Source organism: Lacerta agilis, chromosome 8, assembly GCF_009819535.1.
Source record: "Lacerta agilis isolate rLacAgi1 chromosome 8, rLacAgi1.pri, whole genome shotgun sequence".
Taxonomy (NCBI): domain Eukaryota; kingdom Metazoa; phylum Chordata; class Lepidosauria; order Squamata; family Lacertidae; genus Lacerta; species Lacerta agilis.
Genome location: NC_046319.1, coordinates 25,945,762 through 25,970,643, shown reverse-complemented (window position 1 = coordinate 25,970,643; position 24,882 = coordinate 25,945,762). Strand labels below are relative to the sequence as shown.

General features: G+C 44.6%; 3 protein-coding genes across 9 annotated transcripts in view; 1 reads left to right on the top strand and 2 right to left on the bottom strand.

Moving 5' to 3' along the window:
• LOC117051056 (neural-cadherin-like) overlaps positions 1-24,882 on the bottom strand; it is a 187,689-nt gene that overhangs the window by 82,313 nt on the left and 80,494 nt on the right. The gene's annotated exons all lie outside the window — the stretch shown is intronic.
• LOC117050802 (programmed cell death protein 5) lies at positions 648-5,720 on the top strand. 2 transcript variants are annotated; one of them, XM_033156663.1, is made up of 6 exons: positions 648-753; positions 1,928-1,968; positions 3,022-3,083; positions 3,825-3,916; positions 4,742-4,813; positions 5,502-5,720. In XM_033156663.1, exons 1-6 carry the CDS (start codon positions 688-690, stop codon positions 5,541-5,543), a joined length of 375 nt encoding a protein of 124 aa, XP_033012554.1. In that variant the 5' UTR covers positions 648-687; the 3' UTR covers positions 5,544-5,720. The 2 variants fall into 2 exon arrangements, with proteins under 2 accessions (XP_033012554.1, XP_033012555.1); XM_033156664.1 differs by lacking the exon at positions 5,502-5,720 and adding an exon at positions 4,866-4,893 and having other exon boundaries at positions 4,742-4,833.
• The window catches only part of LOC117050797 (ankyrin repeat domain-containing protein 27-like), a 54,436-nt gene continuing 37,179 nt past the window's right edge, over positions 7,626-24,882 (bottom strand). For all 6 annotated transcript variants that reach the window (XM_033156648.1, XM_033156649.1, XM_033156647.1 and 3 more), the window contains 8 exons: positions 20,161-20,286; positions 18,784-18,981; positions 17,573-17,692; positions 14,958-15,119; positions 13,997-14,096; positions 11,559-11,640; positions 9,813-9,885; positions 7,626-9,054 (listed from right to left, as the gene is read on the bottom strand). In XM_033156648.1, coding sequence (XP_033012539.1) covers positions 8,794-9,054; positions 9,813-9,885; positions 11,559-11,640; positions 13,997-14,096; positions 14,958-15,119; positions 17,573-17,692; positions 18,784-18,981; positions 20,161-20,286 — 1,122 coding nt within the window. In that variant the 3' untranslated portion in view covers positions 7,626-8,793. The remainder of the gene's footprint in view (positions 9,055-9,812; positions 9,886-11,558; positions 11,641-13,996; positions 14,097-14,957; positions 15,120-17,572; positions 17,693-18,783; positions 18,982-20,160; positions 20,287-24,882) is intronic.

Sequence of the window (24,882 nt, the reverse complement as noted above, 5' to 3'; positions counted from 1 at the left end):
TCTGTACATAGTATGCTTAGTTGTTAAGGTTTAGACTTATAATAAGTTACTGTAAGTCTGCTGCACCTAGGTTTCTTATGGATAGCGCCAATCCTGAATGTATTGGATTTGTGACCATTATGCTCATTTGCCTTCAGTAGCAGTAAAGCTCTGCTGAACGAAATATTAATTGCCTATGGTCTGTTTTGGGGGGATCCTGCAACGTGTTTAAGTTTTTATACTCTGCTAACTATACGTCGGAGTTCTGTTCTGGATCAATATTGAGCAGAATTTCATGACAGTATTGGCAGAGCTACATCTTATTGGACTCAGTGGGCACTTACGGTAACTTCTGAGTAGGCTCTGTAAGCAAGCAGGCAAGCATTGATCGCTTGCTCACCAACTTTCTCTCTCTTTCACAGTAGGGAGAGCGCGAGACCCTTACTCTCAGGGTCGTGGGCGAAAGATTCCTGCGTTCCAGCGGGTTGGACTAGGAAAAAAAAAAAACCCTCGTGGTCTGATTCTATTGATTTGCTCTTGCTTTGGTCTGTTCGGCGCTCGGCTTCCTCTGCCTGTGCTATAATTTCTCCTCTCGGTGCGTGATTGCGTTGGCCTTGCCTGCTCTTGCGCCGGCGCACTGAAGCTAACGGGAGAGATTGAAGAGAGAAGCGGCCCTGCTCACGTTGCGCGTCATCGACGTCTCTAGCCATGGCGGACGAGGATCTGGAGGCGCTGCGCAAGCAGAGGATGGCCGAGCTGCAAGCCAAGCACGGGGTGAGCGGAGCAGAGGGCGCCGGGCCTGGACCGTCCCCTCACAGGCGGGCGGGCGGGCGTCGCCTTCGGCACTTCGCCCAGTCTCCTGACCCACAGGCGAGGCCCCTCTGGTTGGCCGGCCAGGGGAGGGGCGGGCCTGGGCCTTCGGTTTTAAGTGCATGGCGCTAGTCCTCACTGCGGGCTCAGGGCCACCTCAGGCGTGGGAGGCAAGGCGGGAGGGGCGCAGAGACCACCCTGGGAGAAGTCAGAGAAAGAGACCCGTGTTTTGTGTATTACGCACGTCTGTATACACACACACACACACACACGTTGGGATTATTTCCAATGCTACATATCTACTCACTCAGGAACCCCATTGAGTTCAGTGGGGCTTGTCGCCCACGAAGGTGTATATACAGGGGTGGCAGCAAGCATATCTCTTATTTTCAGGGTTTCCACTTCTTTTTTCCAGCAAAAAACCCAAAGCAGCTTACATGGTTGTATTCTGACATTGGTTATGCCACACTGGCTCTGAGTGGGAGGAAGCAAGGGTTCTATGATTTGGCCACCGTCTGGAAATAGGGCTCAGCGATTGTCAGTCCCAGCACCAAATGCAGCTCTTGGAAGGTTCTTAAAATGACTTTGCTCCACTGCCCCACACCCAGTTGTAGAAAACACTTATCAGTCATCCACCAAGGTGGGCTTGTCAAATCTAGCCATTGACTAGGAATCTAGAGCCAGCCTTTGCAAAAGCATTACTGGTTCACAACATCTTATTTGGCAGCTCATCTGTTCTTATATGTCCATTTGTGGCATCAAACGAAAAAAAGAAACTTCTGTGAAGTTTTCTTGCCTGGTGATCTACAGGCAATTCTTACCACAGTTTGCAGGCTTGTATTAAGTAACTTGTCCATCTGTGGGACTGAAGAACAGCTACTTTCCCATCTTGATTGGTAATTCTATATTACCTGAAGGTTGTGTGCTTCCAACACCCTCAGAAGTTAACTCTCATCTTTTAGGATCTAGTGCTTTCTCCCTACCTAGGAGCAGTAATAGCTGTGCATTTATGAGTCTTTTTGTATGAGAAGAACAGTCCTGGCCTTTTATGTGTACTTTAGCGTTTGTTTGTTTGTTTGCACTTCTTCAGTAGTGCTATGCTTTACTACTAAACTGGTTCTTATTTCTAACATTTCAGGATCCTTCCAGTGACATCGCACAGCAAGAAGCAAAACAGAGGTAACAGAGGGGATGAAAACAAAAGACACCTTTTCGGAAAACTGATATCCCTTTATTATGTCGTGCACAGCAGCAGGGGAGAGGGCACCCCTTCACATCTTAGGGTTTTTTTTGGCTAGTATGATTGTATCCTGTAACCAGTATTACCACATGTCTGGAAGCATGTTGTGAGATATATCTACTGGGAGTCATCCAGATTCATGTCTCTGCAGGTGTGATGGTGGGATAAAATTAACTTAATGTAATTAAAAAAATAAATTTATATGAAAAATTAAGGTGAAACAAATAAACAGCAACAGAGGTATGGGCTGCCATGTTTGCATTTATTACTAAATTAAGTGTGATTTAGAGGCAGAAACAGAAGAGACACAGAACACTGGGACCAGTACAGTTTTCCCTCTTTGTGACTTCTTCTTAAAGAAGGTTGCTATCCTTTTTGTCTTTATTAGATCTTTACAGTGCACATACAGTGGTGCCCCGCTAGACGAAAATAATTCGTTCTGCGAAAATTTTCGTCTAGCGGGTTTTTCGTCTAGCGAAGCGGCAATGACAGCCGCGCTTTTGCTAGACGAAAAAAAAAGATGAAAAAAATTCGTCTTGCGAGGCAGCCCCATAGACAAATTCGTCTTGCGGGGCAGCCTTCCGCTAGACGAATGCCTTCGTCTAGCGAGTTTTTTGTCTTGCCATGCATTCGTCTAGCGGGGCACCACTGTACTCTTCTAAACGGGTGTGTAATCTTCCTGCATCAAGATCCCACTATTAAAATGAGTGAGAGTAAGGGTTTGGTACTGAGCCATGAATAACTTGTGGTCTGCCTCTTAACTGAATGTGTTTCAAGTTTCCATAGTTGGATTCTCTTTTCCAGATAATAAATGAATTTGCGCTCAAATTCCATAAGAATAGTAGTTTAAATGGTTTAAATATAATGGAGTACTAGCAATGTCTAAATATGAAACTTCTGGTTGTACAAAATGGTCAGTGTGTTTTACTTTCTTGCAATGCACTGCACATGTTCTGAAGCTGTAATTTACCTGCGTAATTCTTGTATTACAGGGAATCAGAAATGAGGAATAACATTTTGGCTCAGCTTTTGGATCAGGCAGCTCGTGCCAGATGTAAGCATCCATGGCGCATTCTGGCCAACTTCTAAAACCTTTCTCTGAGTCCATCTCACTTAGATTGCACAGACTTATCTTTACTAAAGGAAAATAATACAGTGTTTTGGGTCCAGTACTAGACACACTTGTGTGGGAAGTAGGTTTCAGTTCTGACTAAATTTGCTTTTTCTGTTCTAAGGAGGACGCAGAGGAGACACCACTGGATACTACTTTCTGAACTTATTGTTGATATATAGTTAATTATTCTAGAATGGTCATTAGTGAGGACTGCTGAGTTAAAAGCTGCTTCTGCAGAATACTGTAGTGGTATTCCTAAATGTATTGGTGGGTGCTTAGCTAGGACTCCGGACTAGAGTTGACCTCAAGAGTATGTTTGACTGTTCCCTTTTGCACATATCTGCAGCTCTTTGTCAGTTGCTCCTGGACCCTGAAGCACTGCAGTCTGAGGGCATTACTCTGGACTTTTCCCCTAGTCTAAAAGTTGAGTGGAATGAACAATCAGAAAGCAGGAGGGAAATGTAAAGATCCTAATAAGCCATGTTTGAACAAAGCAGTATACTGAGTTCCTTAAAATACAGTTTTCCTTTTTTCATAAGACCAGGCATAGATCAGTAATCCATCTTAAAATAACAGTTCAAGGCCTTTTGCAGTACTGTGAATAATAGGTCTTGCCTGACTTTAGTAATCTGGTGTGCTTTTATTAAAAAAAATTGCAAAATATCTGTTTTCCTTTTTCAGTAAGTAATTTAGCGCTTGTGAAACCAGAAAAGGCAAAAGCGGTGGAGAATTACCTCATACAGATGGGCAGGTTTGGACAGTTAGGTGGGAAGGTAAGTGGAATCTCTACCATGACTTCTTGATGAATCAAATATAAGAAATAACTTTTATGAAATACAGATTTATAAATAAATGTTCAAAGGCAGGCAGGCTTTGTGCATCACACAAAGCTGTGGTTTCGATTTAACCAGTTTATTGAACACACCATGAATCGCCTCACAGACTAGCAAAGAAGCTGCCGCTTGTTTCTCTGACATTTGGCTTGCTTTCCACCTGTTCCTGCTTTGTGTCTTTGTTGCCTGACAAAATGATGGTCAAGCAAGGGTTTGGATATCATGCTAAACCAGTGGTAACAAGCAGTGGTTAGGAAGGCTACAAACAACCATGGCTTCAGCTTGTGGTTTGTTAGTAGAAAGCAAACACTGGTTATTCTGATGGACTGAGTTTGCTGTTGCCTGAAAACAGAATGCCAAATTAGATGGATCTATGTCTCACTGGGCAAGATAATTCTTACACATGCTGCAAAACATTGATTTATAAGCTTTGAAAAGTTGTACTATTATAGGATAATTCTCTAGCCTCTTCACACTTGTTTCCAAATTGCTTTTTTTAGTCTTATATAAAAAGTCGATGAATCATTTATGTGACATGGGGGATAGCAGATTACCTGTTAATGATGCTGTGGTGGTGGTCTTTGCTGTTTGGTTGTGTCCTTCCACTGTCATGTTGCTCTGGATGAAAGTGTTACCTGTATGTAGTAAGTTGCTTGTATAGGGTGTGCCCTTCTGTCCCCAGAGGGAGGCGAGGAGGAAATGTGCAATAGAAGGCATTCCCACCAAATGAGTATCTGCTACATGAGATTGTTTTTGACTTCCTAGGTAACCGAACAAGGGTTGATAGAAATACTTGAAAAAGTGAGTCAGCAAACTGACAAGAAAACAACAGTAAAGGTAGGGCATCTTAAAAACTGGAGCCTATTCGCCAATGGTAGAGTGATCGCAAGATCACAGCATAGCCAGTATTTTTTGTTAAAGGTTTACTACATCTGCATGCCTCTTCCTGTATGAAGCTGACAGTTTATACAGAGCAGAAAATATGCATATGGCTTCAAGGCTACTGCTTACAGTTTGGTGGGGTGGGAGCGGCCAGAAATGGAGCCTTGAACTCTTGAAAGAGTAGGCAGGTGACTTCATCTCTGAGCTTAGTGCTGTAGTGCTTCACTGTAAGATGAGAGACAAAATATCCTGCTGTTTGTTCTTTAGAGAGTGCTCTAATCAGTCCAGGAGATAAAGCTGCCTTCCTGCAGCTTGGTGGGAGGAGGTAGCCTATAAGCTGGCCCCTATCCCTTGATGTAAAGACGATACTATTGTAATAGATTTGCTTACATGCATCTTGAAAATACATCTAGCAATGCAGCAAGGCAATGAGCAAAGACTTGGGTATTGATTTTTAGGCTGGGCAGGCGTGAGATATGCAGCTGGCTAAGAACCTGGGAGCTTCCTTGCTTCATGCAGCTCTCTGCTTGCTCTTGTTCTCATAACACAAATTAATTCTTCTGGCTGCAGGAAGAGCAGCTCCTGTTGATTATTAAACTTTTCCTCAAAGTTGTTTTCACCTACACTGTGTTTTCTCCCCTAGTTCAACAGAAGGAAAGTTTTGGATTCTGATGAGGAAGATTAATTGATGAAATGCAAATCATCTGGCGTATGTCAAGGAAAGTATGCTGTGCCTGGCAGAAGCATAGATGAAAGTTTTACACTTTTTTCCTGTACACATTTTTTTTTATATAAAGGGATGATCTTGTGTTCTGTATAATAAAATTAAGTGAAATGGTTTTCTTAGACCGTTTTTATAGCAGAGGCCTGAGAAGTTGTGGTTCACTCCCTGTCACTTGGACTACATTTTTCCTTTGGACACTGCTATGCCACTGGCACCTGTGGGCAGCATGCTTGTCGTACATCAGTGGCAACAGGATGCATCGTAACCCAGCAGGGAATGAGAAAAGCTGCATTGCAAGCAGCCTGCTGGTTTTTGTCTTAGTAGAGTTGCATGTGCAGGCTAAATAGTTCACAGGATACAAGATTTTGATTTGAATATGTAAGATTGGAGGCTGTTGTATAAACATGACATTCATGATCTTTTAACCACGGTTGAAGGATTCGGAGCAGCATGGAGTTTTCCCATCCATGTGCAAGCTCTCCCTCCCCTTTCTCCCGAGCATGGTAACTAGAATTTGCTCTTAGGTTTTTTTAAGCGGTTTGAGCATACTAATGGACAGCATATCCCAGTTGGCGTGGTTTTGAAGCATTGGTCTTCAGCTGGCACATTGGGGCCTGATCTAAGGTAGATTGCAACAGGAGCACTACCACTGTACAGATAGGTTAGAAAATTAAGAAACTGGTCCCCAAATGTTGAAGACTACTGGTTTACACGTTAAAGGATCATGATGTAATGTGTGAGTTACATGTCATGCCCGCTTGGGTACTGGAACACTTGCAGTTTCAAAGCCAGAGGGGTTGGTTGTTGATCAGAATATGGTTCCATGGTACAGTATCTTGCTGGATGATCTGTTGCATTGAAAATTAGATAAATCTTGGTTGGCACGCCATGAAGCTTGAAATAACGTCTGCTTGGGAAATATTTCCCTCAAGAGATGTCTTTCCCCACCCCCTGCCATACATTAGCTAATAGCATGAGTGATTGAGAGTGATGCAACCAAAGTCAAGATCTTTAAAGCCCTTTTAGTTGCTTAAATCTTTCGTATTAAAATTATTTAAGGACTTAACAGCAGCTGGATTTTCTCTTAAATATCGTTGCAGCATAACAGTGTAGACCAGGTGGTGAACCTTTAGCTCACTAGATGTCGCTAAACTGCAATTGCTGTCAACTCCAGCCATCTTGGCCAGTGTCCAGAGATGATGGGAACTGTGGTTCAGCAACATCTTGCAGGCTAAAGGTTGGTAGCAGACAAAACGTATTTGTTCTTATCCAAACTGCCTCCGTTTCTCAGGCAGTTATTGAAACAGCTGCCTAATTCCCCTGGGCATCATGGTGCCATTGTGACTTCAGGTTGTGCCTTTTTGTTGAATGCAAAATGAAATGGTTTTTGTATGTGTACTGTACCAACATCCCATGTAAGGCAGACTGTAAAAGGAGGAGGGGTTTGGCCCTCTTCTTCACTGTGGAAGTGGAACATATATAATAAGAGCTTTGAAACGTATTAAAATCTTTCCATAAAGAAACCTGAGTTGTAGAGAGCAATTATTTGTCCATTGTAATTGCATTAAAAACACTATAATTAGTGCTGCACATTGATACTGGTGCACTAATTGTTTACAGCTGTGGCTGTTCAAGTTGTAGCCAATAATGAATTTTGAGTGGCCAAATGCCTCTTTCTTTGGGATAAAGCAGGGAAGACACCATTTCCTGTGTCTCTGGGTGCTGTAAAGCACCAGGCACTAATTTTTGAAAATACCGGTGCATGTTGCTCCCTGCCCCCTCTACAGAGTTAATACTGAAAACTGCTCTTATCAAACTTGATAATTTTTCACAATTGTATACAAGGGAACTTGTTTACAGTGGAGGCTTAGGATGACCCAGAATGCATTGCTTTTCTCCTGCTTCAGCACCCACACTTTCATGCAGCTAAATCTGGAACATAAGCAACAGGCTATAAAGTTTTCAGGAAATGCTTTTATGGCAGCAGCTCCCATCAACCAGCAAGCTGCAATTCATGACTTACCATAAATGAAGAGTCCCACATTAAGAGCATAGATTAGTTAATTTTACTATTTCTTTCTCTCTCCCATCATTTGGCACAAGTCAAAGGCATGTAAGAAAACTAGGTGAACTCAATTACTTAGTAGAAAAATATACTTTTCCTTGTCCTTCAGGAGCCCACTAGCATTCTACCTTTTTATATACCTTGCACTAACATTCTGAACAGAGAAATATTAAACAATAAAAACTCAATGTATTGTTTACAAATATTACATAAAAACAATTGGAATTGACAAAAGTTATTGTGCTGTTCAAGTGATAATTCAACTCCTCTTAAAAATAAAAATAAAGAATGGAATGTTTACCAAAAGCTGATGCTCCATTACTAAAAGTGCCCCCATCTATCAATCTGGAAGTGTCTTTTCAAGTAAGGTCAACTAAGCAGCTCTTCCAAGACCCTGTGGATTATTGTGCCATGCATATTTGCTATTTTAAATTAAACAGGATAAGGTTGTAGTCTCAATACAAGTATTTGAGAATATGTTCATTTATGTGGGCTGCTAAATAAAATAAAATGATTCAAAATCCAAGTCTCAACTCTGCTAGTCCTGCTCTTCTCCATAAGAAGATGTACCCTTTGTTTATTAAACTGTGAATATAACCTATATATGGCCCATGTTTCAATAAAATAAATGAGAACTAAAGGATCTGTGCAATCTTGCCCTTTGTGTCAAACTGCTGTGTGTAATTCCTTTCAACAATTGGTGTAAACTAGCAGTGCAAAAATGGAAAAAATAAAACCGCTATCTTTTCAAACTATCATTATGTAGGCCTTGGAAGTCCCATAGGTATTCTGTTCCAAACTTACACGCCTTACAGTTATATCTGATTTCAAGAGTTCAAGTACAGACTAATGTGTCTCATGGTTTTTGATATCTCAATATACATCTCAGTTGTGTGTGTGCTTAAAATGGATCACACCTGTTGGGGTTTGTGGATGCCACTGCAAATAAACAGCACTTCTGTCTCCAACTGCAAGCTGTTGGTTGAGGGAGGAGAGGTTCCTCTTCCTGCCAGTCTTCACAATGCAGTTTTGAATGCCTTGATCCTAAGGATTCTTTGATTCTTGAAGGGAGTGGAACTGATGCCAGTTGGTGTTGCTGCTGTTTTTGGTTACAGACTTGCTTCCTTGCCAGTGTTTTCGAAAGCATCAATCATCAGAGCAGCCTTCCAGTGAAGAAACATGGGGATCTCTGGATAAATTGTGGGTGTCATCTGCATCTGAAAGGGCCACATTAACCGTGTGTCTCCGATGCATTAGTTTACTTCTAAGAGGTGCTGCTGCCACATCAGACTCAACTTCATCCAGTGTGGGCTCCCCTCTGCTGCCGGAGTCAAGGATCTGCATCCTGCTTTGTTTTAAAGGATCCACGGGTTTTAGCTTGCTCTTATCAAAGCTCTTAATAGCTAACTTGAGGATTAAAACAAAAAAGAGCACGTTAAGATGTTTTATTTTTATCTGGCGGATAAATCTAAAGCAAATGCCATTAAAAGTTTCTCCTACTAATCAGCTGCTACCCTGCTGTAACTTCAGCCCAGTGGGTCAAGTCTGGCTTTCTGGGGCAGCAAAAAACAACTCTGCCTTCCTCTTTGTGAAAGCCTTTCAGGGATTTAAAGAGTGCTATCGTGCCTACCCCCCTTACCCCCGCCTTCAGTATCTTTAACCAATCTCTTATTATTTTTCTCATCCCTGACCATCCTCATTGCCTTTTTTCTGAACCAATTCATCTACTGGACCTCTCCAGTAGATAACTAAAATATAGGGGAGAAGGAATGGATCATTCAAGTAAGAGGTACTCCATGTTGAGGAAGGGGCTATGGCTGGCACACCTTAATTATGTCCTGCCCTTCCAAGAAGGTCACAGTGGGAGACATCGGGATTCTCCCATTTTTATCTTTCTAACAGCCCAGGTGAGAGTGTGTGACTGTTGAGTAAGCTTACTACCAACTCTGAAATCAGGTCTCCCCAGCCATAGACTCTTGTCTATTATGCTGCATATCCAGCACATTTGTAGAACCAACACCCCAAGAATCTCAGCCACCACTTATTTCAGTTTGCAATTTTTGTAAACTGCTTTGAGAGTTTTTTTCTACAACTAAGCGGTATATACATTTTATAAAATAAAAAAGTAAAAAAGCAAGCCCTTCATTTCAAACCTGTCTTCCTACCTGGTGCAGTAATTCATCATTAAAGTTAGGGACACTTTTATCTCTCGTTATAGTTTTCCGCAAGTCTTTTGACCTAAAGACACAAACAAACGAGGTTAAAAGAAACCTGTTACATTTCGGTACAAGTTGCTCAGTACAGCAGTGTATCCCTGCCAGCCACTAGGTGGCAGTATTTCAATAACAAAACCTGCTCCAGTTACAGGTAGGTAGCCATGTTGGTCTGCCATAGTCAAAACAAAATAAAAAAAAAATCCTTCCTGTAGTACCTTAGAGACCAACTAAGTTTGTTCTTGGTATGAGCTTTCGTGTGGTATCTGAAGAAGTGTGCATGAACACGAAAGCTCATACCAAGAAAAAACCTGCTCCGTTGCCTTTGCTGAAAATTCTTAATATTTGACCTTCCTGGAGTATAAATGTCATGAGTTGTCCTTTGGAGACTAAGTGTACAAAGGTCAGAAGACAAGTCATTTAAATGTATCCTTAGGAGCATCAGCCACTTTTCCAACAGTCTAAATTAGGGACAGCCAGCCTGCGTACTGGATTCTTTATTCACCAGCCACTAATTGAGACGTCACAGAGTGTTGTACAATCTGACCTCTTTGCAGGTGCTCAGGCTCTTTAAACGAAGCCAGTCCTACCTAAACAGTGAAGGTGTCACTGTTACGCTCTTGGACATGGCTGGGACATCATGAGTTGGATTCAAAAGTGCCCTTCCATTTGGGGTCCAACAGATGCTCCTTCAAACTGATATGGAGGGAGGCAATTTTGGCAATTTTCCTACATGCTCCATCTCTTTAGAGGGATGGTGAACTTTTCTAAATAGAACTGGAGCAGTGGCAGAGAGAAATCAGTAAAAATCACTCTTTGATCCATTTACAGGGGCCTCCACAGGATCAAAGCTCCCCATGTTCGCAGAACGTCACTTCCCGTGGGGCACCTTTGGATGTGGCCCTATTTATTGAAAAACATTTCTGTCTCCCTTTCTATATTTTAGGATTCACTAACCAGGTGCCATATGAAAAGGCTGGAACCAAAAGTGAAGCACAAGGGCTTTTCAGCAATCCTCTCTGCTGCAGCTCCCTGTGCCGTCTCTGAAAGTTGCCCCAAGTAGTAGAGACCTGACTGAGCTGCATTCTGTTAAGTGCCAAATGGTGTGTCAGAAGGGGAAACTATAGTTGCCAGCACTGGAATAAGCCAATGTAATTGAACCAACTTCAAACCCTGGTTTGTTCTGATGCTAGTAACAATAGTTTTCCCCCCCAGTTTGGACAAAAGATGAAACAATAGTTAACTGAAGACCTGGTGTGTTGGCTCATATTATGGAAGGGCTAAAGGAAAGGGCAAAAAGCTTGTCCCAGCTCCTGCTCAAATGAAGATCTCAAACTCAGGTTACGGTTTCTATCAAAATATGGAATATTTAGATTGGCACGACATAGGCAAGCACTGTTCAAATGCACAGCAGGTGCTACATGTGTCTGCACAAGCAAAGGCATTGATCCACCAATGACACTCCCCCTACAACCCTGTTATAAAGGAAAGTGTGGAAAGTGGTGGGCAGAGCAAGCCCAGTGAGCATCATGGCCGTCAAGTGGGGATTTGAACCCTGGTCTCCCAGGTCCTAGTTTGACACTAACCACCACACCAGATTGACTTGGAAGACATCCTGCAGCTCCAGCCCAATTGAAGACTGCATGCAGTGTTACCTGATGCTTTGGCAGTACTCAGAAGGCAGTTTTTGAAGCTTACTTGTTAAAGCGGTTGATTGACTGGACCAGCTGAAGGCGCCGGGCGACGAGATCGTCTGCTATCTCGGGAGATTTAAAACTGACTGCAGGTTTAAGTAACGAAAACCATTAAATTGGCATTCTTCTTTAGCAATCAAGTCCACACAATCCTGAATTAAGAATGAATGAAAGCCACCTTCAGCTAACTTTTAAAAGCCACCAAAGTTGTGGAGATGCCTGAGCAGCTTGGCATCATTGCTACAGCGGGTCGAGAATCCTAAGATCTGGTCTGTGGCTGAACTCAGGCATCAGGAAGAATGAGGGGGGAACTGAATCAGAAGAATGGACTGCACCACTTCAGGTGTTGGGAGGGGAGATCAAACCTTCCTTATATGCAGGGAAGTTTGAATATGTGTTTAATAAAGGCATTATCACCTGCACCCAGGGGTGATGCCATCCATTCTGCCAGTGCAGGTGATTTGACTGCCTCATTCTGCTGCCTGCAAAACATGAAAATCGCCCCAAACCCAGAAACTGGTTTTGTCCAAGATGGCACCCTGTCTAGCATATGCTGCACTCCATACATTCACATGGCCATCTGCAAAACATACAGGCTGAGCAGAGGGCCATGAAGCAACCCATGTGGCCCCCGCATCACCACCCAGCCCACTCCCAAGCCTTTCAAAAATCCCTTATGGCGAGGTCTCCTAGAATAAACTTCATGAGGATCAACTCCTTAGTGCTGGCTGCAGGTGCAAAAATATCCCTGTGGGGATTGAATTAAATTAGCAAAAATCCTGGGCTGTTGTCAATCATTCCCACTTAGGGCAGGAAACAATCATCTTGGAGTAAACTGGGTGGGGCTATAAAAGGAAAGACAGCCTTGCCCACCCCAGGTAACAACACCGGATAAGGGCTGGCTCCTGTTCTTTTCTAAAAAGAAAGCTTAGAATTATTTAAGCTGCCAGTGACATCTCTGCTTACACAATGGGAAAACAAAGGTATTTAGCTCTCCTAGGACTGATCTGACCCCAGGTGTTGGCACAAAGTGCATTAGGTAACATCTACCTGCATTAGGCAGGGATCAGGCACCTGCTTTGCATCTCCAATAAGGAGGGTCAGGTGATGGCAAAGCTCTCCAGTTGACACCCTAGGGCAGTGATGACCAAACTTGGCCCTCCAGCTCCTTTGGGACTACAATTCCCATCATCCCTGACCACTGGTCCTTTTAGCTAGGGATGATGGGAGTTGTAGTCAAAAACAGCTGGAGGGCCAAGTTTGGCCATCACTGCCCTAGGGAGCTGCCGGCAGCCTTAGTAGACAATGGGAAAATAGCTAAACCTGGCACATTCCTAGGTTCTTGTCCAAAAAAACTGAACAGAGTAGCCACTGCAGCCCTTTTGCCAGCACTGGGGAAAGGACATAGCCCAGGGGTAGAGTACATGCTTTGCATTTGAAGGTCCCAGATTCAATCCTGGTCTATTCAGTTACAAGGATCTGAAGTAGTGGGTGATGCCTTTTTCTACCTGAGACCCTGGGGCTAAATCGACCAATGGTCTGACTTGGTATAGGGCAGCTTCCTACGTTCTGTTTTTGTTTTTTAAATTTTGTGAACATTAAGTCCCAAGTTGGGCTGCGGTTTTTGTATTACCAAAGCTAAGGAGTTTGCCTGTATGTGCTAAGTCTACTGCAGTGCAAAAAAAGGAGCCACAGGGCTAGTCCACAGGACGTGGGGTGGTTTTTCTAGCTACCCGGCAAGTTGTAAACGTCTTTGCAGGCTTATCTATGTTGCCATTTGACGAAAGAAAGAAAAACAAGAAGCAATTCCTTTGAAGCTACTCTCTCCACACCAGCTAGTGGAACAGAGGTTTGCCCCCATCATCACAGCTCCCTTTTTAAACCTGATTTTGGAAAAAAGCTCTTCAGAAAAGAACACATATCCACCCACCCCCCACTCACACAGGAAACCAAAGATCACCCCAGCCAACCACAAATGAACAATCACACACTACGCCAACCCCGAACTCTCTCACCGCCAAAGGAACACAAGTGAACAACAGAGAAGCTGCACAAACAATGCTGACACCAAACCCTATATATATTAAATAGAAACATCGTCACCCCACCCCATCCCACCCACCTCTTTCCCCCCTTTTCTTCCTAATGTCTCAACAACCAAAACTGATTTGTAAAAATGTTACATAGAAATAATATGAGAGAGACATTGCACACACCTTTGTAAACCAAGAAAATCTTTAATAAAAAAATACTTTTTAAAAAATGGAAAAAAGAGAGAAAAGAACACGTATATCAAGGCAACTAGAGAAGGCAGAGACCCTTTTCATCTGGCACAGCAGCAAATGAGTTTCCCTGCCCTGTTCAGCCCGCCAACCCTCTGCCTACTTAGTAAGGTCAGCCCCCAGTGTGATTCATTTCTGCTAGTCAAAATGCCACACTCACTTTTTTTCCTGCTCTTCCCAGCCATGTGAGCTCTGCAGTCAGTCTTTCTTCCCTCTTCTGAGGTTACTACGGCCCGCAGAAGCTCAAGAATACCCGATTTCTTTAAATTAGGTGGGACAAAAGGAGGAGGTAGTTTCTCATTTTAAAAAATACTTTATTTTATTGCTGTATATTATATGAAGCTGCCCAACAGCACTGTTGTCTAGGTGGCTTACAGCAAAACAAAAAAAAGATGATAAAATAACACATTTCTAACATAAGAACTTCCAGCACAACAAATGAAAATGCCACTACAGTTCAGAACACTGTAGAAACAGGTTTTTAAAGGGCTAGGGGTGTATAATAAAGAAGCAGGCACATTTTCCGAGCATCATGACCGTTCTGGATTCTTGGAATATTTTACTACAGTCAAACAATGGACGGACGATGGACAATATCTGACCAATCAATGATCAGCAAGCTAGTCCTACCAATTACCACTCCTACTTTTGTTGTCTATGTCAGGGGGTCCCAAACTCCCCACCCGCCCCCCACCCATGGAACACTTGAAAAATGTTGAGGATCTTGCCAGACCTCTTCATGATTTTTTTTGTCTGCTGTAGCAATTGGAATGCATAGATGCTGTATGTTTTTTTGTAATTGCGTTTTTACTGCTTTTTTTCATTTCTTGCATTTTCTCGTATTACAATTTGGATTCCACAGAACTCAAAGGGCAAGTGTCCTTCACAGACACTCCCAAATCCACCTGACTAAAGCTGTGGTCCACGGACCACCGTCCGGGAGCCCCTGATCTATGTCACTTGAGAATTATAGCTTCGGGCTAAAGCTGGAGTCAATCATGCCACATTGAAATCTCTTGCTGATAGTGCATCAGTCCATGAGTGGCTGTCAGGCAGGGGCTGGTAGGCTTACTGTACTTGTGGGCTAGCAAGTTCCTCCTGTGGACAAATGGGCCACTTACGGGCTCAGCGTAGTCACGGGGCGTGCACTGTCTGTTGTTCCGAGCATGTGCTGATGCTCCGTGCTGCAGCAGGAGCCGTACCAAAGGCTCGTAGCTCCCGATCACAGCTTTATGGAGAGGTGTGTTGCCTTGGTTGTTGGACAGGTTAACCGAGGCCCCGTTCTGAAGGGAAAGAGAGGATGGCAAAGGAGATGCAAGCGATGATACTGAAAGGAGGTCACACGGAAACAGCAAGTTCTCATACTTCTTTCAGTATCTCAAAATGGTACCGATGAGGAGGTTGCATCAACTTTTACTATGTTATCTGTTGGGGGGTCTGTGGCAGAGGATCTTTCCTGTCTCCCATCTGATCCTCTTAAACTTTAGATGGCAGGGACTGAACCAAGCCCCTTCTGCATGAAACCCATCTGCTCTGTTACTACAGGACGGGCCCCATCTCAAATTCTCCCTTTGTCTTATTTACACCCCACTTTTCATCCAAGAAGCTGAAGGTGACATACATCTCCCTCCCACCCCCCATTTTATCCTCACATCAACCTTGTGAGGTTGGCTCAGAGTAAGGTCCACCCGTGAGCTCCATGGGTTAAATGTGATATTTGAATCTAGGTCTCAGTCAGTCCACAATGGCTCTTCCAATATGGAAATACAGTGGTACCTCCGGTTAAGTACTTAATTTGTTCCAGAGGTCCGTTCTTAACCTGAAACTGTTCTTAACCTGAAGCATCACTTTAGCTAATGGGACCTCCTGCTGCCACTGTGCCGCCAGAGCATGATTTCTTTTCTTATGCTGAAGCAAGGTTCTTAACCTGTGTTATTTCTGGGTTAGCGGAGTTTGTAACCTGAAGCGTATGTAATCTGAAGCGTACGTAACCCGAGGTACCACTATATGTGCTTTAATGTAACAAATTGACAAGGACAGATCTACTCTCTCATTTCATGCTATCAACAGAAAGGCAATGATTAAGCAATCCATTCATCCCACTGTGCTTTCCACTGACAAGTAGCAGCCTGGTTCAGACAAAATGGGAAACCACTGAGTTTACCATTATGTGAATGAGCCTGCAGGAGCCGTGAACTTGCCTTCTTCCTTTTCTTCCTCTTTGCTGCCGCAATGAGGAGACCGGCAGCTTTCACTTCTGCTTTTAAATAAACCACAGTTCTGAACTGTGGCTTGTTTCAAACTGGAGGCAAACGCTTCATTGCAGCTGCAACTGAAGGGGGGGGGGGAGTTCTTCACACAACAGGAAACCACAGTTTCCCATTACGCCTGAACATGACCAACCAGCTGAATCTAAAGATGCCCTTCCAGATACAGAAGAAAAGTGAAACTACATCCAAATGTGCTATTGCACAATAGGATGCCTGGGGAGTGCTATGTAATCCAGTTTCCTCTGCACTAAGTGCACCCATGCACAGCTGTTGCAGAAGCATTTGCATAGCTGCACTAGCATCTTATTTTCCTTCCACTCTGAATCCCAGCCCACTATGCTCACATGATAAGGTGAGTTCATCTGTAACTGACATTTAATACAACTAAGGGCAAGTTTATACAAATGAATGCCAGCATGAGGCTTAGATTTCTCCCACACAGTGGTACCTCGGGTTAAGAACTTAATTCGTTCCGGAGGTCCGTTCTTAGCCTGAAACTGTTCTTAACCTGAAGCACCACTTTAGCTAATGGGACCTCCCACTGTCGCTGCACCGCCAGAGGACGATTTCTGTTCTTATCCTGAAGCAAGGTTATTTCTGGGTTAGTGGAGTCTGTAACCTGAAGTGTCTGTAACCTGAGGTACCACTGTAGTTCTCTTATGGAAGGGATGGGGAAGCTGTGTTTCTCCAGGCGTCCTTGGACTCCCATTCCCATCAACCCCAGTCAGCCTGGTCACTGCTCAATGATGATGGGAGTTACAATCCAGCAACACAAGGAGGGCCACAGCTTCCCCAATCATACAGTGGTTTTCAACCAGGGCAGTGGTTTTCAACCAGTGTGCCACAGGCAACACTGGCCTCTTTCCTTCCCTCCCTCCTCTGGAGTCTCTGCTTCCTAAAGGCTTGCACAGCTGTTTGTGCAGCAGCCCTGGCTACAAGCTACCCAGGCAAATGGTGCCTCTGGGGGCTGGCCAGGAGATGCTTTCCAGGCCCCTGTGGGGCAGTGTGAGGAGGCACCTCTCTTTGGTGAGGGGGGGGGCAGCTCAGGGACCAGGGGTGGCAGCTGCGGCCGCCCAGAGGACTCCCAAGGAGAGGAGAGAGGGGAGGAGGCGGAGGGAACACTGCACAAGGGAGGGTGTTTGAAGAAGGATGAGAGGCTGCCAGTTCTGCAGGCAAAGGGTGACATAACTGGGCTCCTGAGCCTTACAGGGGTGCTGCAGAAAGACGTTAGTTGGTGAAGCGAGCTATGGACCCAAAAAGGTTGAAAACCTCTGCTTTAGGGCAACCCATCCTTTAAAATGTACTCTCAAAATGCTGAAATTAAGAGCAGAGTGTGATGAAAAGTCCTTTGCTGTTTGGAATGTTGCCAGATCCGCCATCTCATGATTACGGAATATGAAAAATAAATACCACAGTCAAAAGAAAGAAAAAAAAGGAAAATATGAAAATACCCAAAGGTCCCTTACCTCTAACAAAAAGGCCGCTATCTCTAGACACCCATTCAAGCAGGCATAAATCAAAGGAGTGTTTCCATAAATGTCCTTTTTATTTTGTTTAGCTTTATACTCTATCAGACACTTTACCACCTGTGGAAAAAGGAAAGCAGCGTTATAATGGCAGCTTTGTACAGTTTCAACACACGCAAAAACCAGAAGTAAAAGGGTTCAAGTCCCCTGCATTTTCTCAGTCTTTCTTTCTTTAGATGAAACAAGCTCACATTAATGCTTTGTAAAGCACAGGCACAAGCAAGATTGTTATTGGCATGGCGAGTGCAGGTGCTCATCTTGTGCCTGGCCCCATCCATACACACAAAGGGAGCTATCGCGTACTTGGGTGACTCCCGAGGTGTGCAAAAGTGGAAACAAAATTGGGTGGGTGGAAGAGCGTTGCTGGATCAGGCCAAAGAGCACCCCTTTGTTCTCATGGTGGCCAACCAGATTGGGAAGCCCGCAGGCAGGACCCAAGCAAAAGAGTGCTCTTCCCTCCTGCGGTTTCCAGCAACTGGTATTCAGCAGCTTTTACTGCCTCCAACAGTGGAGGTATGCTGTGGAATATCCTGCCAGCAGAGATTCAACAGGCACCTTGTCTGCAAGCTTTTAAATGCCTGCTGAAAACTCTTCAATTTCACCAGGCAAAATATGCAAGCAATTAAGAATGCATCCCCTGCAATGGTCTTCTTTGGCTTTTAAATTTTTATGAGTTTACTGTATGTTTTTTTATTGTTGTAAGCCACCGTGATATAATTTAAATGCTTTTGAATTATGGTGCTGGAGGAGACTCTTGAGAGTCCCATGGACTGCAAAAAGATCAAACTTATACATCCTTAAAGAAATCAGCCCTGAGTGCTCACTGGAAGGACAGATCCTGAAGTTGAGGCTCCAGTACCTTGGCCACCTCATGAGAAGAGAAGACTCCCTGGAAAAGACCCTGATGTTGGGAAAGATGGAGGGCACAAGGAGAAGGGGACGACAGAGGATGAGATGGTTGGACAGTGTTCTCGAAGCTACTAACATGAGTTTGGCCAAACTGCGGGAGGCAGTGAAAGATAGGTGTGCCTGGCGTGCTCTGGTCCATGGGGTCACGAAGAGTCAGACATGACTGAACGACTGAACAACAAAGTGATATATTTTAATGATAATGTGGTATATAAATAAGGTCGAAGAAGAGACCTCCTTACCTGGAAGTGCCCGTTCTGGCTGGCGAGGTGGAGAGGTGTCGCATGGTGAGCATCCTTTGCCTCGAGGTTGGCTCCATGCTTCAGTAAGAGGGAGACCAAGTCCGCATGTCCATGGAGCGAGGCCACATGCAGCGGCGTCAGGCCCTCTTGGTTTGTGATGTTCACTCCAAGGCCGTTGGAGGGAACTCGGAAGAGTTTCTATCGGGAGGAATAAAGGGAAATTCCATCAGAGCCTTCTCAGCTGACTGACTCCCCACGTACCAGACAGAGAACCAGCAAGCAACCCACAGCAGCCACCGCCTGGAATTCAGCACTGCTTTGGAAACTTCAGAGTGCTATTTGTGTGCTGAGATGATGCAAATGTATTGGTGTAAACTCACCATTATTATGAACAGTGATTTATTAAGTAGCAGTAGTATCAAGTGCCTAAAATTACTATGCACATTTAAAAAACAAACAGACCCAAGCCAGACAGGACTTGCCCACAGGCTTACAATCTAAAACATCACAACCATTGCTGTATGATTTTCATAGCTTAGTTGGTAGAACATGAAACTCAGGGTGATGGGTTCAAGTCCCACATTGGGCAAAAAGATTCCTGCACTGCAGCGGGTTGGACTAGATGACCCTTGGGGTCCCTTCCAATTCTACAGTTCTATAATTCCATTTGGTAAGCAAGGGAGAAAGCAGCAGCTGGGAAATCGAGAGCAGAGGTCTTGCTACTTGTTTACTCTCCCAAAGGCAAAGACTCCTGGAAGAGGAGTGCAATGCCAAGACAGGGAAATTGTCCACAGGGAGAGGAAGCAGTGGTGGAGCAAGCTGATTGGGTGCCTGGGGTAGCATGTGTGCCCTGCACCCAGGGGCGTGGCAAGCCGGGGCAGGACGCTCTGCGGGGCCTCCAAGGAGACTGCCTGCCTCCTCCCACTCAGCCGCCCTACAGCTAAGGGAGAGGCAGCGGACGGACCATTTGGGCAGCATGGAGCCTGTGTGTGCTCAAGCCATTGCGTCACTCCCAGGAGAGATGTGGGGCTCGGGCATGCTGCAGGCCCCACGGTGAGTCCCGCCCGGCATTTTGTCACCCCAGCCCCCTCAGTGTTGACACACGGGTCAGACCACCCCCACTGCACTCCCTTCCTCCGCCCCTGAGAGGAAGGTGAGTTGAGGACATAAAGTGCAAAGTTTTCTCCCCCTCCCTGCCTCTTCCAGAGGAAAACAAGCTTCTCCTGAGCAGCTGCTCAATCCTTTCAGGAGCCTGATTACCCAGGAGAGCAGCTTCATCTCAGGAGGTCGTGAACTCTGATAAGGACAAGGGGCGGAGGATGTTTCAGAGCTGGACACAAGGAATGACAGGCCTGGGCAGGAGGAAGACGGGCAAACCTTTTGCACAGGGCCACATCTGGAACACTGGCACAAGGGGTGGCAGAACTCCAGCTTCTCCACGCTGCTGCCGGCTTCTTCGGGTTCCTCTAGATCGTCTTCCGCCCATTCCAAAAGATAGCGCACCTGTTAAGAGACAAATGCAGTTCTAGAGTCAGAATTGTAGGCATTATTCTCACTGGGGCGGTTAGGGTGGCCAGTGTCCTACGTTACAGAGAATAGTCCTCTATATTAGGAAAGGCTAACTGGTCAAACTCTGGTTTAAACATTTAAAAAAACCCAGAGAAGGAGGAGCAGCCTGAGCAAGCAGACAGCTCAGCTGGCCGCAGTCTCCCTCACTATGGTAAGATGGATTGTATTTCTATTCAAAATTGTAGTAATTGTTTCTAAATCTGCATTAATAACCTATAACTTAGCATCAGTTACAGGTAGGTAGCCGTGTTGGCCTGCCATAGTAAAAAAAAAATAAAAAATAAAAAAAATTCCTTCCAGTAGCACCTTAGAGACCAACTAAGTTTGTTCTTGGTATGAGCTTTCGTGTGCATGCATCTGAAGAAGTGTGCATGCACACGAAAGCTCATACCAAGAACAAACTTAGTTGGTCTCTAAGGTGCTACTAGAAGGAATTTTTTATTTTGTTTTGACTATAACTTAGCATGTGCAGGTTTCATGCAAATTAGTGTCCCCCCCTTTTAAAAAAAGAATGTATTTCTTTTCTTTTCTTTTGGGGGGGGGACCCTTGGGGTGGTAAACCCGACCCTGGACTGAACTACATCTGATGACAGAGAGACACTCACATGAATGCGCCCTCGTGAAAAATAATCACTACACAAAGAAAACGACCATGTCATAGAAACAACCAAGCTTGAGCCCTTTCTCCCTGGATATCTCGTTTTCTGTATTGTTGTTTTGCCTGCATGGAGGAACACTGAAATTATGGTGCTCCCCCTGCCCCCGGGCAACGTTTTAATTCAGACATCGATATGCCAATTATTCTGGAAATTGGCACTTTTTATTTCTCAGAGTATATTCAGCTCACCTTTCGGGGTAGGGATGGGGAACTGTGGCTCCCCAGATGTTGTTGGACTACAACTCCCCTCAACAGTGCTGGCTGGGGCTGATAGGAGTTGGGAGTCCAGTGACCTCTGCAGGTCCACTGGTTTCATCCCTCCACACAGCCCTTGCTTTAGGTTGCTCTAGCCCAGGCTTCCTCAAACTCAGCCCTCCAGATGTGGTTGGGGATGATGGGAATTGTAGTCTCAAAACACCTGGAGGGCTGCGTTTGAGGAAGTCTGCCTAGCCCTTCTCATGCATCTTGTATAGTACATTATAGACTGCACTGAAATTCACCAAAGAGATCTTGAAAGATATACAAAAACTAGTATCTTATAAAGCTTAGAGAGAAACATTTCAAACAGGTCAGCATAAAACAGATCATCGTGTTTCAAAAACCAACAGCAATTAAAACCGGGTTTAAAAAAAGCAATCTGGATTAGATAACTGAAAGAGACTTGTGCAGAAGAGACCAGGTAGGCACAATCCAGTGGTAATAGCATAACTAGAGCTGGGGGGGGGCACCACTGAAAAGGCCCTGCCCTCTTGCTCCCTCCAGTCTACTTGACCTTATCAATAGGCCTGTTATCAATAGGCAGCACATCGTCCAAAGTCTCCTGTTATTTCCTCAGAAAGATAAGATAACTGGCAAATGGAATGAGACACACAAGGAAACCTAACATTTCACTTCCCACAAGTCAACTGCAGACCAGTTCCCCAAGGAACGATGATGTAAATTAGAAATGACTTCCCCACACTTAACTGAGTCTTTGACGCTCACCTCTGCCCAAGGCCTCTCAAATCCTTTTAGCCTGGATTGCTGAAGATTAAATGCAGGACTTTGGGGCCAGAATATATCAAGGTGCTTCCTTGAACAACTTTTATTCTACTTTTTTATAATAAAAAAAACCCAACCTCAACCACAGTTGATTTTTAATCAAAGAGACAAGAACGCTGACTATTCTCAAGAAAGAAAAGAGAATAAGTTTGTCATTTCTTGTCTTTCTGCTAAAAAGCTCAATTGATGTGATGCATATGCAGGGCTTGGGCAAATTGTCTTTGCGGGGGGGGGGGGGTAGAGGTGGGGCCTTGGGCAAGATAATTTCAGTGGGGGGGGGCTTCTTTTGAGTCTGCCCCCCTCTTCCTCACCACAACTGCCTCTTCTTCTAGGCCTGGGGTGGGAATCAACAGTCCAGGAACCAGGCACAGCCTTCTGCTTCAGTTCCTACTTCTTTCTTTATTTATTTCTTACTTTCCTCTATCAATTGATCATGGGGTGGGGTACACACCTGGAGATAAGCACCCCCCTGGTTTCCTGACTTGAATCTCCTGCTTCAACTGATGCTATGGTGTTTCAATGGGCTCGTTCATTATACATTTTAAATAACATGTTTTAATGTTATTGATGAGTTTATTTTACCATGTATTTTAATTATTAATATTTTTAATAAGCTGTTTTTATCCTTGTTACTTTGCTGCTGGCTTCCATTTGTTTGTGAACCACCCGTGTATTTCTTCTTGAAACAAAAGGTGGTATATAATTTTTTTTTTTTTTAAAGTCACATAAAACTATAAAATCAGCAGGTAAACAGAGACTAAGCAAGCAACAGTGGACTGTAACCAGCCACCTCCAAACACCTGGGTAAACAGCTAAAGGTAAAGGTAAAGGACCCCTGACCATTAGGTCTAGTCGTGTCCGACTCTGGGGTTGTGGCGCTCATCTCGCGTTACTGGCCGAGGGAACCGGCGTACAGCTTCCGGGTCATGTGACCAGCATGACAAAGCTGCTTCTGGCGAACCAGAGCAGCGCACAGAAACGCCATTTAACTTCCCGCCGGAGCAGTACCTATTGATCTACTTGCACTTTGACGTGCTTTCAAACTGCTAGGTGGGACCGAGCAATGGGAGCTCACCCCGTCGCGGGGATTGGAACCACTGACCTTCTGATCAGCAAGCCCTAGGGTCTGTGGTTTAACCCACAGCGCCACCCGCATCCCTTTGGTAAACAGCTAGCCTTGGGTAAATCCATCACAGCAGACAGCCAAGGATTCCACTCCACTTTCTTCCAAGACAGATCCCAATGCACACAGTTGAACAGATCCCAATGCACATCTAAGCTGGGCAACACTGTGAGGAGGCAACAAAGGAGGTGAAGTAAGACCTTTCCACCTCCCTCACTGCCAGAGTAGGTGCTTTCACTTTGACTCAGTTGGGTTCACTGCAAAACATCAACTGTGTGCATTCCAGTGGCCTGATCTTCCCTACACCAGAGAGCATTACAGACCCTGCAGTGCTGGAAACAGAGCAATAACCCTCCCCATTCCATACTGAGACCAAGGCTCCAATAGGGAATTGCCAGCCCTGTCAGTGAGACACCCACCCCAAGAATTCAGGAATCCCTCAGATTATCCCAACAGGTCCCCCACTGGCCCCCACCGTGCTTCCCACAGACAGATAAACAAGACTGATCACCCCCGCAAACTCATTTCTTCAGCTGCAAGCATTTATCACCCAACCTTGAGTGACAAGGAGTCGAGCAAACCAATCATGAACTTGCCACAGCTTCCCAAAACACTCCCTCCTGAAGTTTCGAATCTGTGCCTTTCCAAAGTTTAATCACGCTGTCTCAAATGTATCAGTTTCCAGTGACAATGGATTAACGGAGGATTTTGGCCAAAAGGTTAAATGCATTTTAAAATAGGTGCACGTGTTAAGTATCCCGTGGAGCCGCTGTAATCTGATCTCACCAAGTAAGGCACTCTGAGTGCTTTCAGAACAAGAAGCAGTGCATTAAAACATGCAATTAGAAGGATGCTTCTTGCTGTGGAACTTGACTCGGCATAGCTTCTCACTCCCTAGAGATTATGATATATAGTAAAATATTATTCACCCTAAGGTCCCAAGGCGGGTTACAACATTAAAACACAGTATTAAAAACTTTTTTAAACAACTTGCAATCACAGAAAAAAGGAAAGGTATATTTTTCAGACCCACAAGTGTCAAAAGCCAGGGTAAAGAGGCATTTTTCTCTTTACCCCTGGATGGGGTAATTGTGCCCCTGAAGGACCAGATGCGTAGCCTGGGAGTCATTTTGGACTCACAGCTGTCCATGGAGGTGCAGGTCAATTCTGTGTCCGGGGCAGCTGTCTACCAGCTCCATCTGGTACACAGGCTGAGACCCTACCTGCCCGCAGACTGTCTCGCCAGAGTGGTGCATGCTCTAGTTATCTCCCGCTTGGACTACCGCAATGCGCTCTACGCGGGGCTACCTTTGAAGGTGACCCTGAAACCACAACTAATCCAGAATGTGGCAGCAAGACTTTGGAATGGCTCGGTATGATATCTGAATACAGCTTCACAAGACTTTCTTATTTTTTTTATTTTAAAAATGAAGAAATATTCAAACATACAATGGTATAATTTGCCTTGCTGTTAACTGCTGCTTGTCACCATTTTAAAAGGCTTCTGGAGAAAAGAATAGCAGGGCTCTGGTAGTTTTCAGTCATCACAGGAGACAGTAAATATTGCAAATTATAGGATGGAAGCAGCAAGGCTGCTGCTGCTGTATGGAAAACAAGGTATTACAAATCAAAACACCCCCAGTTGCTTTTCATTTCTGTAAGTCATTACCAAAAAAAAAATGTGTTTGTTGACAGCTTTAAAACTGCC

What these genes read in the sequence shown, in the direction of transcription:
- LOC117050802 (XM_033156663.1), top strand. Translation starts at nt 688, where the DNA reads ATGGCGGACGAGGATCTGGAGGCGCTGCGCAAGCAGAGGATGGCCGAG. An exon ending in AGCTGCAAGCCAAGCACGGG is followed by an intron (nt 754 to 1,927) that starts GTGAGCGGAGCA and finishes CTAACATTTCAG; the next exon opens with GATCCTTCCAGTGACATCGC. An exon ending in TTGGACAGTTAGGTGGGAAG is followed by an intron (nt 3,917 to 4,741) that starts GTAAGTGGAATC and finishes TTGACTTCCTAG; the next exon opens with GTAACCGAACAAGGGTTGAT.